Genomic DNA, 17,064 nt, shown 5'->3' with positions numbered 1-17,064 from the left:
CGTCAAACCAGACAACAATTAATTCAATATTTAAATGGCTCGAACACAAGTTGTCAAATTTCATGTTGGCAATATAACAAAATTTACAGTTTAGAATAAAATTAACCTTTATGTGTAAATTTAAATGTTATTTATTGGAAGTAATAATAATTTGTAATATTATTAAATAATATATTTAATGTTAGACTGAAATTTCCAAGTGAAATAATCTAAAGTTAATGTTTTGGTATATTTCTTTTGTTGGCAACAGTGAAAGATGTATCAAAAATTGCATAGAAATAGCTCTGATGTAAAAAGGCCAGGCTAGGCAAGAGATATCCCATGCAAGACGGACGTAAATAGCCTGAGACTTGCATAGACTTGATGAAAATCTGCTTTAATGTGCGCCTGAGCCTGCATCTACTCGTAAAGCGGCCCCTAGACGGTCAATATTAACGTCAATACAGTGATGAGTGCGCTAACAACCGGCAAAATAACGCATAAGATGGAAAACATATTAAGTTGTAAGATAACTAGTAGTAGAGGTGGGAAATTTAGTGATATAAACCTATAAATTTACATCCTATTGATTGTTTCCCACCTTTAGACGTATCGGACGTGTTTGGCAACTACCACTGTGACAGTGACAGTTTTAGTTGACATTCTCCTCTTATACGTCTCAAGGTGGGAAACAATCAATATAATGTAAGTTTATAGGTTTCTATCGCTAAATTTCCCAACTCCAGTAGTTTCATCTCTTTTTATCTCACAACTTAATATGTTTTCCATCTTTTGCGATATTTTGCCAGTTATTAGCGCGCTGATCACTGTCTATTGTACAATAATAATATTAGTAGGTCGACCCACACGATGCAATATTATTGCACAATAAATTAGTTCCCGACTGAAACTGGTGCTGTCAACATGTGGAAAAAGACAGCGAGTTGTATGCCTATTGCATTAGTTGTATATTATATAAAAAGCACGAAGGAATAATTTAAAGAAGAAATAAGTACACCCATGAAAATTTACTAAATGATTTTAAGAATTACTGAAGTGATATTCAAAATTTTCAACTTTCTGCATCCGGATAATATAGTCACTATACAGTGATGAACGCGCTAATGACCGGCAAAATAGCGCAAAAGATGGAAAACGTATTAAGTTGTGGGATAAAATGAAATGAAACTAGTCGAGCTGGGAAATTTAGCGATATTAACCTACAAATTTACATTGTATTGATTGTTTCCCACCTTTACATGTATCAGAGGAGTATGTCAGCTAAAACTGTCACTGTGACAGTGGTAGTTGCCAAACATATTAGATACGTCTAAAGGTGGGAAACAATCAATATAATGTAAATTTATAAGTTAATATCGCTAAATTTCCCAGCTCGACTAGTTTCATTTCTCTTTATCTCACAACTTAATACGTTTTCCATCTTTTGTGCTATTTTTCCAGTTATTAGCACGCTCATCACTGTATATTTTCGGAGCAATTGATCGTACTGTTAATTTTTTTAAATTATGTTACTATAATCTTTAGTCTTGACATTCCACAGAGCCGGTAACGATCGATACACATAAATTCACTCTATAATAAAGTTTCTTTCTTCCTATTTTCCTTGGCAGCCATATTTTTAACCGCACCACGATGTCACATTATAAAGAGGGACAGTAGAACCACTCTCCGAAAAATTGGAAGTAAAATCTTAAGTCGCGCATGGCGACCGCGCAATGTTGGCAGTCGCTTTTGCCCCACTCTCGCATTGCTATTCGCATAGAAACGTACGGCTTTTAACAGGGAAAACCCGCATCCACCACTGGTGAATTACCAATTGCGTACTGCCGGTATTACTTCCTGAGATCAAAGCGCCGACAGAAGAGTGATTTTACTGTGGAACCTCTATATACTGTGACGATGTTCACAGCAAGAGTTATAAGACATGACTGAAGTAGAAGTAATATGGCGCAATATAGGAATATATAGGAATTCCAAAACATTCTATTTATTTATGAACTTTAAATTATGTGTGAATTAATGCACACACCCAAACTTATAAGGAATCACAATGTATTTCAAAGTAATATTTATTTCTTTTGAAAAAACTTGTTATTGTTGCGAAGAATAAAGGTTTTTATTGAAAATAATCAAATATATAACACAATCGGATAGTACAGCTCGGTACGGTATAGGCTATTTGCTTGAGTTGCAAATTAAACGAAAATAAATAAACTAACTTTTGCGTCCAAAAACGAAAATATCCCTGATGTGTCGTTATAGAACTTATAACGAGGAAAGATTATTGGTTTTGTGGAGAAAGTAATGTTCTCAGAGGGACATAGCTGTAGAGCTAGGCGTAATACAGGGCGTTCTGTCCAAAACCTATGCTAGGCAACAGAAACTAGGAAAGCTCAAAAATAAAGCAAGGTAAAGTCGCCAAAAGTAATAACGGCTCTCCAAGATCGTTTAATTGTCCAATCAGCTGGAAGATACCAACCATTTCTCACCTGCAGCTCCAAATGCAGCTTTTGGGAGCTACAGGTGTAAGCTTTTTGGAAGCTTCAGTTGAAACAATAAGAAGAAGAGTTCGTACCAAGAAGTATACAGCAGGAGACAGTAATGGGTTCCCGAGTTATCCAGGCAGCACAAGATTGATCGCCTAAATCGGTGTCTTCACCACCAAAGCTGGAACATTGGGAATTGACAAAATGTGCAATTTGCAAAAAAAGTCAGGATTTGTTTAAAATCAGATGACCCATGAAATCGTGTACTTAGAGGTAGAGGAAGACAAGCAAGAATGAAAACTGTCAGATCTGTTCACAAATATACAAGGAGAAGTGTAATGTTCTGGAGAGGAATTGTGATCCGTAAAAATACTCCTTTAATTTTTATCCAGTCAACTTTAACTGCTCACAGGTATGTTGATAACCTGTAGTCAGGCTCTGGAGAGATCCAACAGGAGAAAAATTTATTTTATTGCATGATAATGGACCTCTACATACCATTAGAGTGACTACAGACATCATTGAAGCAGAAGGTATCCCTTGTTTGGAGTGGCCTGCTTGCTCACCCGAGCTTAATCCTATAGAGTATTTGGGGGATATGCTTAAAAGAAAAATTAGAGCTCGCCGGGATAATCCACAAAACACCGCACGGTTAGTACAAGCTGCTCTTAAAGGATGGAGCAACCTACCACAACAAAACGTTGATAATTTGATTAGGAGCGTGCCCACGCAAACTGAAGCTTGCATAAGGACAAGAGGTGATAACACTGACTACCACAAAATACAAAAAAGATAAATAAAAACAATTTAAACTTTATTCGTTTTACATTGAAATTTTGTATGCCATTGACTTTAAAACAACTACTTTCAATTTGTTTGTTAAATACTTTATTGTTTTATTTAATTGTTATGTATTTGTTATTAAATTGCTTTAAAATAAATATTGTTTGAATTCGTGTATTTGTTTTTTTAAATTGGCACGAAATAGTAAGAAATATATAATTCCATATAAGTTTGATTTTTGCATAAAAGTTTAATGAAACGGTAACAAATCAATAATTGGAAGTTCTGCCCGACAAAATAAATGGGGCGTTTTCGTAATCTGACGTTCCAAATTTTAAAACTGATCCACAATTAAAACTTCCCCTATTTCAGTGTTCCCGTATATCAAAGTTTGTCCGACTAGACACCGTTAAGCTATTAACAAATTTTCAGCTTGCTATTAATCAACTTTTTTTGTACGCCAGATCCAGGCCTATTAACATCTGATGATTGCATTCTAAATTTAGATCATTCAGAACTTTTTAAAAAGAATAAGTTTTTTCATAAAATAAAAAATAAAAAATTTCCCAGTGTCTAATTATTAAGGTTGCACCATATGGAAAACTTCTTTAATTTTAGTTCTGAATGATCTAAAACCTATTTATAGTATCATCTGATATTACTTTTTTGCAGTCATGGAAATATTCAAATGATTATGTCAAAAAATATGAATTTTATGTAGGGGTAAAAATATCCACGATTTATATTTTTTGACATACCGTGTATTCGTGTATATAACTGAAAACATTAATATCTGCTGATTTAATTGTATCGGTTTTGGATTATTCAGAACTTTTTATAAAGAATAACGTTTTTTCATAAAATAAAAATAAAAAGGTTTCAATATGGTGCAGAGTTAATTCGTTATTGGTAATTTTATGAAAAAAATTATTCTTTATAAAAAGTTCTGAGTGATCTAACACCCAGAATGTAATCATCAGATATTAAATTATTTTAGTCATATAGGTACGTGGTTTGTCAAAAAATATAAATTTAATGAAAAAATTTAATGTTTGACGATTGCTTTTTTTGGGTTTTACATCACGCAGAACATTTGATACCGAATTTTTTTTCATTAAACTAAAAAATGTTTCCCATATGGTACCGACTAAGGTACTCCCACATCACTGGTAATCGGACACCCTGTATTCCACCTTAATTCAACAGTAAATAATAATAAAAAATAACTCACCTGGATTACTTTGATTAACTGAATTACCAGGATAAAATGATTAACTGAATAACCAATGACCAGGATAAAAAAGAGTCATCGTTCTGGGGCCGAACCGCGAAACTGCGCGCAAGGCTCCAGAAAAAGGACTAAATTAAATTGGTCATGTCGAGTATTTTATTCGCGTACGGTTCAACGCAGCATTCGACGCAGATCTTGATACATGTTTATTGTTTCCTATTCTGTGGTTTAGATAAGCAGGTAGCAGAGGGGGCGAGCGGGGTAGTTCGGTTTGCTAAGTACATATTTTGCTATACTTATTTATATAGTTCGCCAAAATTAGACGATACGTAGTTGGGAAAATAAAAAAGAAATAGTTTTACTTCAGTCAGTGAGAGCAAAAATAGGATTACCTCCGATTTCTATCCTAATGAATCAATTTTGGGGAAATTTTGGGAATATGCTCTGCTTACCTCCTAATTCAAGTGATGTTCTATGCCAAAATAATAATATGCTTATTATTTTTTAGGGGTGAAAACTAGTAGACTCTAGCGCGGGTTTCGCCTGCCATGCATCAGTCTTTTATGCCAAGATTTTTACGATCCTCGTTTGTGTTCAAGAGATAATAGATAGAGCTTGCTCAGGTAGGACCATTTCTATCTGCTCTGACAGCCAGGTAGCGCTAAGTTCTTTGAAATCACCCAGTGTCAGCTCTAAGTTGGTTCTCAAGTGCAAGAGAGCACTGGATGATGTTCTTACGATCAACAGGGTTTGCTTAGAATGGGTACCGGGACACGCAGGCGTGGAGGGAAACGAACGTGCTGACACCCTGGCAAGACGGAGCTGATCCACTCTGCCTGTGGTACCCGAATCTATGATTGGGTCCTTCAATAAGGAGCATTTTAGGTTTTAAAGATCGGGGTAATTCCAAGAAGCCTTCTATGCGGAGATTCCAGGACTCCTGGGCCAGTTGTGGAGGTTTGAGACAGGGTAGGTTCCATATAGTGGGGCCATCTAAAAATCTCACAGCCCATCTTTTTATAGACCGTAGAAGATGCTCCCTGGTGGTCAGTATTCTCACCGACCAGTATAGACTCCGGCGGTACCTTCATCTGCTTGGACTGGCGGATGATCCACGGTGCCATTTATTAGATGAGGAGTTTTTTTTTTAGATTGACTTATCAGAGGAGGCAGATTTTGAGATCGGTCTTTATACAGCCGAACTAGGTGAGGTAGTTGTCTTTGAAAAGACTTGTGACTTTCTGTGAGGTCATAAGGTTGCTTAACGGTTGGATGTTTGGGGCAGCAGGAGGAGCTCAGATTTGCAGCCTCTACTGATTCTGACAGACATGGGAGCCCAGTGCAGTCTGTGCCCCAGAATCGTCGAAGACCAGGTTCTTATGAACCTGGTCGGTTTGAAAATCTTTGAATCCTGGGGATATTGTCTCACAAGGGCTCACAAGTAGGTCCTGCTCCGATACACCATACCATACTATCGGAAAATATAAAAAGAAATAGTTTTACTATTATTAGGTAATTTTTACTTGTAAATTATGCCTCTGCAACTATTAAAATATCTATATACTATTAATAATAAACGTTTTAATTTCATGAGAGTCTGCACTCATTATGTTAGCATTCCGTCCTCCTATTTTCAAGGCTGTTTCGTCATTACGATATTTTAGCTACAATAAATTGTTGTGATCAGAACTTTTCAACACACTGAAAGTTAGAAAAACATCATACGTAGGCCACATACTGAGAAATAATAAGTACCAATATGCTCAACTTATAGTGAAAGGGAGCGTTCAAGTATTACGTAACGCGATTTTTGAAGATTTTTGACCCGCCCCCCCCCCCCGCAACCTGCGTTACGTAATACTTGAACGATCCAAAAGGAAAGATTGAGGACTGGGTAGGAAAAGTCTATCGTGGCTCAGAAATATCCGACAATGGACAGGGCTAAATTTTGAACAGCTAATAAGAACAGCTGAACAAAGAAAATAATTTGCAATTGTAGTAGCCAATTTCCATTGAGGAGACGGCACTTTAAGAAGAAGAATGAATTTAGTATTTTAAGTTTCTGTTGATGGTATTGGAAAATATACTTACTATAATATAACCTACTAGACATTAGCTGAAAGTTAGCCTGTGTAGGAATATAAAAACATGTCAGTAGATCATAAGACGGGCTTCCGACGGGGAAGGTTGGTACTGGATCAAATATTTACAGTCAAGCAGATCTTGAGCAAATCATGGGAACACGATATTGATGTTCACAACGTGTTTGTAGACTTTAAAGAGGCATACAACTCAGTCAAAAGGAACAAACTATAATCTATTGACTGAATTGGAAATACCACACAAGCTAATAAGACTCATTAAAGCCACAATGGACGAAATTCAGGCATATGTACGAATACAAAACCACTGGACAGACTTTTTTAAAATTTCGTAGGGACTAAAGCAGGGAGATGGGCTGGCCCCAACATTGTTTAACCTGGCACTCGAGTATGCGGTTAGACAAAGCAAACTGGACGAGAAAACCTTCTGACCAACCGAACGGTTCAACTGGCCGCTTATGCCGATGATATTAATATTATCAGTAGAACATCAACAGGAGCACAGGAAACATACGCAGAGTTAAAAATACAAACAAAAAGGATAGGTCTGTAAATTAACACAGAAAAAACAAAAATAATGACTCAGACGAGAAAAAATATACTCCCACAAAACATTATACATAAAGATTACATTTAAACGGTTGGAAAGTTTACATACCTGGGAGTAGAAATATATGCCGGCGGATCAGAAGATGGAGAAATACGGAAGAGAATAACGCAGGCAAACAGAGCTTATTTTGGCCTCTCCCATATATTTCGGTGTAAAAGGTTCCACCGAAATACAAAGATGAGAATCTATAATATCTTAATTCGACAAATAGCATGCTATGGCAGTGAAGCCTGGGTTCTGAAAGAAACATCCAAAAACCAACTCGACTCGACGACGGAAAGTACTGAGGAGAATACTAGGACCTGTGAGGGAAAACGGAATTCTAAAGTCGACACAACAACGAGCTTTATCAACTTTATTAGGAAACACCCCTGTCAGACTTCATTAGAATACAAAGGTTGCAATGGTCTGGACATGCGATAAGAATGGGAGAGGATAGGCTACCAAAAAGAGCACTGAATACTACAATGCAGGAAAAGAGACCGGTTGGAAAACCAAGAAAGCGCTAGAAAGACACAGTAAACACAGGGCCGGATTTACATGTTAAACTTTACTAGGCATTAATATTTCTGGCCCTGATCTACCCCCTCCCCCCACCCAACCTCCTCATAACCAACCAATTTTGTTGTTCTGATTTGTACTCAGACTTTTCAAACCAGACTTTTCTTTTGCCAAGGTTACTAATCGCCAAAAATCTGATTCTGAATTAGTAAATAATATATTCTCACGGTTATGTTTAAAAGTGGTGTTACATCAGCGTTCTTATATTTTTTTAAACTTTTAATGTGTGGTAAACTGTGCCAGCGTCTACTCGGAGCTAGGAAATGCGAAAAAAATATGCAAAAATGCTAGTGGTAAATATGGCCCTGAGTAAACAGCGACGCACAAGCCCTTTTAGGAGTACGTGTATGGAGAAGAGCCGCCATAGACAAGCAAGGGTGGAGGCAAAAAATAAAGGAGGCTAAGGCTCAATTTGGGCTGTAGTGCCGTAGAACAAGAAGATCATAAGACTAATAACTAACAATGGTTCTGGCTTAAGCAGTTACACAAAAATAAAAAAGTACTTTGGTATTAACGTTTATTTTCATACTTCCTTCTAAATTCATTCATAAACACAACTAACTTCTTAACTTCTTCTACAGTTACAGAATTAAATAAAGAAGCCCGAATACCCCCCACTAATTTGTGTCCCTTCAACTGCAGCACGCTTTCCTTCGCAGCTTCATCAAGAAATTCTTTTTCAATGTCTTCATCGCCGCCATTAATACGAAAAGTTATATTGATTCTGCTGCGAACATTCTTCACGGCAGGAGAATGGTAAAAGTTGTTAGATTGGTCGATAGTGTCGTAGAGTAATTGGGATTTTATCCTACACGACGATTCCATAGCGGGAAGTCCTCCATTGCGTCGAATCCATTTGAAAATTTTGTCCATAACGTATATCCTGAAAAATATACTAAAATATATAAATATTTTAACGAAACTTCCATATAATATAACATCCTATATTGTTTTGTTTGGTATTTATATCTTGTATCAGATATAGATAAATAGATTATTTAATTTATTTAAAACTTCTAAAAGTCATCCACATGGATTGCAAAACGTTTTCGTTCTGAACAGAACATCTTCAGTGCATTCCGCAAAGTAGTTGTAACTAGCACACCAATGAAGGTGGTAACTTCAAAATATATGGCTTACATTATACCTTATGATAAAATATTATGACTACAAGTCGATGTTACTAGATTAAAATATGTATGTGCCTAAAGAGCAACATGCTTCCCTGCTCGAAAAAACTAGGTACTTGCCATTTGAATTAGCACAGACCAACTGGGATTTTTCCATTGATTTTATTTAGATAAATAGAGATTATAGATATAGATATTATGTACATGATCGGGATGTGAGAATCATTACAAAATACAGATATCAGAAAACCATAATTCTAGTAGATCAACACAAATCTAAAGATATTCCAATAAGAAGAGGGGTACGACAAGAATGTGTACTATCCCCTCTACTTGCTGTGATATGCACACGATACAATACTCCTTGCGGAAAGCAGAGAAGGGCTGCAAATTTTGATTGATCGCACTACGCAGTACTGCGAGAGGTACGGAATGACGCTGAACACAAAAAAAGACAAAACTCATGATTGTCAGTAAGAATAAGAGTGAAGACGAAACAATCTACATTAAACGCAAAGCATTAGAGAAAGTAATCATATACAATAGGGACCTTGCACATTTTTTATTACATAATAATGTTCATTTTTGTTTAAAAATGAGATTTCCAAAATTTCACGCTTTAATAACTCAATAATAACATAGAAATACAACCGAAATACCGTGACGTCATATAGTTTTACTATATGGCTATGTTTATGATTATATTTAGGTATTTTTTCTTCTCCTTCTTTGGTTTATTGGCCCCCACCTACTTGGGTATTTGGCCAGCTTAACGTCGCGAAATAAAGGAAACATATTTATATTCTAATGACATTTATCGTATGTCACTGTAATAATCGTAATAATATATACCAATTTGTTGAGATTGGAGTTTGATACAGTTTTTGAAGGAAAGGAAAGAATGTTTACTATGGAAAATAAAACCATTTTGTAAAAGTACAAATTTTCTATAGTTCATTAGTTCATAGTACTTTATTAGTTCAAACGATCAAAAACACTTGTAAAGTCACATAACTGTATTTTTTACTGACGTTTATAATGTCTAATTTAAAATTATATATACATTTTTGTTTACTTTTGTGATGTATCAAGCTCTCTGAGTATCAAATCCCGAGGTGCGCGCGCCGAAGAATTATTTACACGCATGCGCGAACTACTTTCATATTAGCAGGGACATCCTCGCATTATTGTTTACATGTAATTAGTTATATTTACGTAATATGTACCTACGCTAAAATAAACGGGTAGTAATTCCAAATTACTGTTGTATTAATTAGATATTATGTCAACCCGGACTTGTACTTAAAACTTTGTTGGTGCAGGATGTAAACATATAATCATATGACGTCACGACGCGTTTTGGGCTAGCTGATTTAATTTGAATTTAGAATCGTCTTTAGATGCCAAACGGAACACAAAAACAACTTTTTTATCTGTGATACATGTTTTAAATTATGTTCTGTTGTGATTTATAAGATTTTTTTCGAATTTAAAATTTTATGCAAGTTCCCTTAATTTCAGATGTGAGTTAAATGAACAATAAACAAGCTTGAAATAAAATGACGCAATGGAAAACTGGAAATAAAAATTAGAACTAGAGTATTGAGATCGTTACGTACAGTTGAGTCCGCGAATCTTTACCCGTGCGTCATCATTTAAAGCATACGAAATAAGTCGATCATAAGTAGTCGGAAATTGAAATTTACCAAACTATTTTCAATTTCCGACTTATTATATCATCGACTTATTTCGTATGCTTTAAATGATGACGCATGGGTAAAGATTCGCAGACTCAACTGTATTTTCTGTCTTTTATATGGAGTTGAAGCCTGTACAATAATTGCGGAAGCACCGGAAAAATTATTGCCAGCTTTAAGATTTGGTGTTATCGAAAGACGGTAAAAATATCATGGACATAACACGTTATAAACAAGGAAACATTAAGAAAGATGAAAAAAGAAGTAAATACTCAATAACTAAAAATAAGTACAAAATAACTAAAGGAAAATAAAGGTAAAAAATGTGAAAAAAATATTTTTAAGAAACGCTTTTCTTTAGTTACGAGTGACTAAAATTAAACATAAAAAATCAACTAAAAAGCCAAAAATAAAAAAAAATTGAAAAAATCTAACACATTCGTCAAAGAAAAGCGTGGCGCGTCTTCATCGAATAAACGGTTTTTGCACCACGCTTTTCTTTAACGAATGTGTTAGATTTTTTCAATTTCTTTTATTTTTGGCTTTTTAGTTAATTTTTTTATAATATGTTTAATTTTAGTCACTCGTAACTAAAGAAAAGCGTTTTTTAAAAATATTTTTTTCACATTTTTTTATTTTTTACTTTTTAGTCTTACACTTTTCAAACATTAAAATATATCTTCATGTTTATTAAAATATGTATAAAACATATATGATGTACAAACATGAAGTAGTCGGAATAAAGTAGTCGGAATAAAGTAGTCGGAATCGGCAAAAAATTTGAAATTTTATTGTTTATTTATGAAGCTTAACGTAAACAATTAACGTAAAAAGTGAAATTATGTATAGTTCATATAATTAGCGGCAATCTGTAAAAGTTTCAAGTTTATTCATTGTAAGAAACAAGAGAATTTAAGCATTTTCCGTTAAAATCGTTTTTTTATTTAAACAATTATTAAACAAAAAAATTTTTTATTGACTATTCGTGTATTGATCCCGCGAATGCATATGTCTGCAAATTTTTAGTCATTTGCATTAAAGAAAAGGCAGTCAAATTAACGTCCAAAGATTTGACCCAAACGATTAAACTAAAGAAAAGCGTTTAATTAATCAATACGACAAAACGAATTCTAATGTTAATTGTAGCACAAAACGTCTCTACCGGTGGTTTTTCCAAGACTACGATAAAAACACGAATTTTTGAATTTGAGTTTTGGTTGAAGTTTTGTTTCGTATCGTATTGAAATTTGACACGAATAAACGCCGATTTATATATATATATATATATATATATATATATATATATATATATATATATATATATATATATATATATATATATATATATACAAATGTATGAGCGTTCAAAATTTGAAACTTTATTGTTTATTTATGAAGCATAATGTAAACAATTAATGTAAAAAGTAAAATTATGTATAGTTCGTATCATTAGCTACAATCCGTAAAAGCTTCAAGTTTATACATGGTAAAAAACAAGAGAATTTAAGCATTTTCCATTAAAATCGTTTTTTTATTTAAACAATTAATAAACATAAACATTTTTTTTATTGACTATTCGTCTATTGTTCCCGCGAATGCATATGTCTGAAAATTTTCATTCATGTGTATTGAAGAAAATTCAGTCAAATTAACGTCTAAAGATTTTATGCAAACTATTGAAGTAAAGAAAATCATTTAAAGAAAAATGAACTACTTTGATCACATACTAAAAGGCTAAGGCCACACGGGCGATACTTTATGGCGCCGTATGAGCAGTAAACCTGACGAGGCATTGGTTGACTAACTCCTATTTCATCTAAAATTGGTGGAGGAGTTAGCCAACCAATGGGTTTACTGCTATTACGGCGCAGTAAATTATCGCCCGTGTGGCGTTTCGCTAAGGCTTTGGCCACACGGGCGATTTTTTACGGCGCCGTAAGAGCCGTAAAAATAAGCGCGAAAATGGATCCCACGGTGAGAATAGTAGATGGCCAGACTGAGCTGTAAAATATCGCGCAGTAACATCGAAGCGGCCTATCTTTGGCGCCGTAAGAGCCGTAAAAATAAGCGCGAAAATGGGTCCCACGCTGAGAATAGTAGATGGCCAGACTGAGACTGAGCTCTAAAATATCGCGCAGCAACATCGAACCGGCCCATCTTTGGCGCCGTAAGAGCCGTAAAAATAAGCGCGAAAATGGGTCCCACGCTGAGAATGGTAGATGGCCAGACTGAGACTGAGCTGTAAAATATCGCGCAGCAACATCGAACCGGCCCATCTTTGGCGTCGTGTCACAAACGAAGGGACGAATTAATTTTATTAGCCGTCGCGTAATGCGTGGTCAGACAAGCGTGTTTGACTGCGAGCTACATTTTCGTTAAAAAATTAACTAAACCCATTTCGCCGGAATTATCCTGTTTTCAAATTTTAAAATTTTACTTATACATAATAATTATCAGTAATCTTGTTCTTAATAAAGAAATATTCATGAAATTATTTTACTTTTTGAATTATAACCAGTCTTATAAACAAGACTCTGGGCGTTATAGTTATCATAATATTGAAAGAATATATAAATGAGTTTATCTACGACTGATACATAATATATGTATTATACTTGTGGTGTTTGCAATATAATGCCATATAATAATCCCTTAGGGATTAATAATGCGGGATTAATAGCTATTAATCCCTCTGGCACAACAATCACAAAATTCACCACGGAAACAAAATAATCAACCTCAAAAAGTGTCACTGTCAAACGAATAGTATATTTGACAGTTTGTGTTGAGATGGACGAAAATGAAAAATCTTTTAATTGTACACCACCAGAAATTGTAGAACTAGCTACAGCAACAGCATCTACCTTAATACCTGAAACATCGAAATCCATTTATAATAAAACGTACGCAAACTTCAACGAATGGCGTGTTCGAAACAACGCGAAATCATTTTCCGAAAATGTTCTGCTGGCCTATTTCGCTGAATTAAGTGCAAAATATAAACCGTCTTCATTATGGTCATTCTATTCAATGATTAAATCTATGTTGAGAATAAACCATGACGTTGATCTGGACTACAGCAGATACTATCGCTAAAGAGATAAACAGTAATGAACCATCTTCTTGTCCTACAGCAATCGAGATCCCAAATATTTGTATTAAAAACTCTACTAAAGTTAATGATGATTCTCAACCAATTCAGTTTATTAATTGTACTATTACTAATTTTAATGTTTTTAACAAATAAAGTTGTTCATTAAAAATTTTAAATTAATTAATTTGTCGTAGATAAAGTAGAGTATACTACTCGCAATAATGGCTCTCATTCCCTCGGAATGTTACTCCCTCGCCGCTAACGCGGCTCGGTTCGTAAATATTCCTCGGGAATAATAGCCATCATTATTGACTCGTGGTATAATCTACTATTAAAACAGTTACGAGAATTAAAATTTTTATTTACATCTATTTCTGTTTTCATTTTCCGCAGTATGTTAGTGCCACAACAAGTATCTAGCCACAGCAACGACCAAAAACCTGTATTTTTATCTCGCGACACGCCGTAATTTACATCCCCGTGTGGCCATGCTTTTTACAGCGCTTACTGCCGCGTAATTTTACGGCGCTTAGGCTACGGCTCCACGGGCGACAAATTTACGCTAGCAGTAGCCATAAAACGAACTTAAGGTTCCGCGGAAAGGAATAGGAATAGCCGAACTGAACCGACTACGCACAAGTCCTGTAGTCGGTTCAGTTCGGCTATTCCTATTCCGTTCCGCGGAACCTTAATTTCGTTTTACGGCTACTGCTAGCGTAAATTTGTCGCCCGTGGAGCCGTAGCCTTACTGCTCTTACGGCGCCGTAAAAAAACGCCTGTGTGGCGTGGCCAAAGCCTTAGAAATAAAAAGTACGTCTTTTTCCCATTAAGAGTTCGCCGTTTTCGTCTTTCACATCACTCTATTCTCCCGTCACCTTCTCTGAGGTCTCTATCTATCATAGCATTTCTTATGTACTTTTTCCATCTAATAGCAGCTCTTCCTCTCCGTCTTCTTGTCGGCGGGTCACAGTCCAATATTATTGTTGGCCACATATGATTTGGCACTCTCTGGACGGACATTCCCGCAACACTGCAGGGCTCTGTTTCCCAACTATTTTGTAATAATTGAGCATACTAATTCCATTCTGTGCCATATTTCCTCTATTCTTATTCCTGTCTGGTGATTTGTAGACATCTTCTCATAAAGTCCAATTACACTGTTTTTATTATATTATTTCGTATTAGTTGTTGTCATTGACTATTTTTCCGCTCTATAATATGTGTATTATTAAGTACTATGCTTTGGAAGACTATTTTTTGTTTTCTTTGGTCAGAGTGTTGTTCCATATTACTCCTGGGAGTGATTTTGTGGCTTATTTTGTCCCAGCAATTTTCATTTCTGTATCGTTCATACAAGTACGGTCTCGGCTTATCATTAATCCTAATTACTTTAAGTTCAAATCTGCAATCTCGGATCCAAAACATAAGTATTTGGTCTTACACATACCTATCTTCAGCCCCAAAGCTCATACTCTTCCCTTAATTTCCTTACCATATGTTCCATGGCCTCCCTGTCTTGTGCAAAAATGATTTCGTGATCGTCTAAAAGTAGTGAATATAATATACTCTTTTGGACTGGTATGCCCATTGTTCCACATTTCCACTATACAATATTTTCAAAAGCCTAATCGATGTATGTGTTAAAAAGTGTAGGTGATAGACCACATTCCTATTTGAGGCAATTTTTTCTTTATTTCTTTCTTTCTTTCATTCCTTTGTATTCAGAGTTCGCCGTGTACATGTGTCAAGTAAGTACACTTACATTCTGCAAGTAAGTGTTTTTGATGTCATCTAGATATCGTTTTTTGCCTTTTTTTTTTCTTCTTCCCCTAGCTTTCGCAGCAGTGTCACACTCTGTAGGATCGTTTCTTTCATCCGCATTACGTGGCCCCGCCATGTCTTCTTCTTCTTTTAGTGCCTATTCGTTTCGAATATTGGCGATCATTCTGGCTATAATTATTTTCTTAACTGCTGCTTTAAATAGATTAGTTGTTGTTGTGGAGAACCATTTGCTCAGGTTCTTTTACCATGATATTCTTCTTCTGCCAATTCCTCGCTTTCCGAATACTTTACCTTGAAGGATAACCTTCAGTAATCCGTATTTAATGCCGTTTCTCATTATGTGTCCGAGATATTCTAACTTTCTCCTTTTAATGGTATACATTACCTCTCTTTCTTTGCCCACTCTTCGTAATACGGTCTCGTTGGTTATCTTATCCGTCCATGGTATCCTTAGGATTCGCCTGTATAGCCACATCTCGAAGGCTTCAAGTTTTTTCTCCATTGCTTCAGTGAGTGTCCACGATTCAACTCCGTAATACAATATTGAGAAGATATAACATAGTAGGAGCCCCGCCATGTAGTCCAGTTTAATGTAGTTATTGTACGTCGTGGTCTAACCAAGACCTTACTTTTTTAGTAATAGATAACAGTATGTGTTTATTTATGTGAAAACAAAAATAAAAGGAAAGTTATTGGTGACTATAAAATTCAAAAAAAACTTACGGAAAGATTGGAGGTGTATTTAAAATAGAGTTGTATTCATTCAGTGTCTTGAAGTTCAATATTCCAGGGCAGTAAGGTGCAGCGTACCCCAAGAGATCTTCACGAATAATTAATAGAGCAAGTCCAGCTGTACCTAAGTTTTTCTGAGAGGCTGCAAAAATGATACCAAACTGTGTTTGGTACGAGGTCAAACATTATTAATATAAATATCTCCTTTGTTATATAAAAGCATATACCTTTGATACGTCGATTTCTTTTGTTAAAATATTGGAAGACATGTCAGCTACTAGAGGAACCGTTCCTGTATTTGGTGTCACAGGGAATTCAGTACCTAAAAATGATCGTTAAAACTAACTTAAAATATAACATTCTTATTTCCAGTAAAACCTGCAGTTGGGTTAACGACATAGTTTTTCGGTTAGTAATGGATTTAGAACACTTAAATGGTACGTGTTGCTGGCTGGTAAAGCTGATACAATAAATCCAATAGAAGAATTTGCGATGTGGTGCTACTGGGAAGACCTAGATTTTCTTCACACATCAGTATATACATATATTCATCAACAACGAAAATCCTGGGAGCTTTATTTACGGTGACGATCATGGTATCACTGTAAAAGTAAAATCCATAATCCATGGCACATGGCTATTTGTAAAATTTTCATGACTAGCGTCGACAATAGAAGAGGATTTAAACATGATGCCAACCCGTTACAAACAGAACTCACTAAAACCAAACCCTACTAACACCCAAGTGTGTGCATTGATCTCAACATCCACCTGGTGCGTGTAAAACTGAATGTATTCTGGGAGGGACTACACCAAAGGATCCAAATGTCTGGGAGATCCAAATGTTAGACCACGT

The 17,064-nt window shown here is 35.4% G+C and overlaps 1 protein-coding gene across 1 annotated transcript in view; it reads right to left on the bottom strand.

The window, feature by feature from the left end:
- Window positions 1–8,273: 8,273 nt before the first annotated feature.
- Window positions 8,274–17,064, bottom strand: part of LOC114331118 (probable phosphoserine aminotransferase) — a 99,855-nt gene continuing 91,064 nt past the window's right edge. Inside the window, exons 4-6 of the mRNA XM_050649716.1 lie at window positions 16,436–16,530; window positions 16,200–16,369; window positions 8,274–8,656 (exon numbers count right to left, since the gene is read on the bottom strand). Coding sequence (XP_050505673.1) covers window positions 8,284–8,656; window positions 16,200–16,369; window positions 16,436–16,530 — 638 coding nt within the window. The 3' untranslated portion in view covers window positions 8,274–8,283. The remainder of the gene's footprint in view (window positions 8,657–16,199; window positions 16,370–16,435; window positions 16,531–17,064) is intronic.

The sequence above is a fragment of the Diabrotica virgifera genome, chromosome 4 (genome assembly GCF_917563875.1).
Source record: "Diabrotica virgifera virgifera chromosome 4, PGI_DIABVI_V3a".
NCBI lineage: Eukaryota > Metazoa > Arthropoda > Insecta > Coleoptera > Chrysomelidae > Diabrotica > Diabrotica virgifera.
This window is presented reverse-complemented; position numbering and strand designations above follow the sequence as displayed.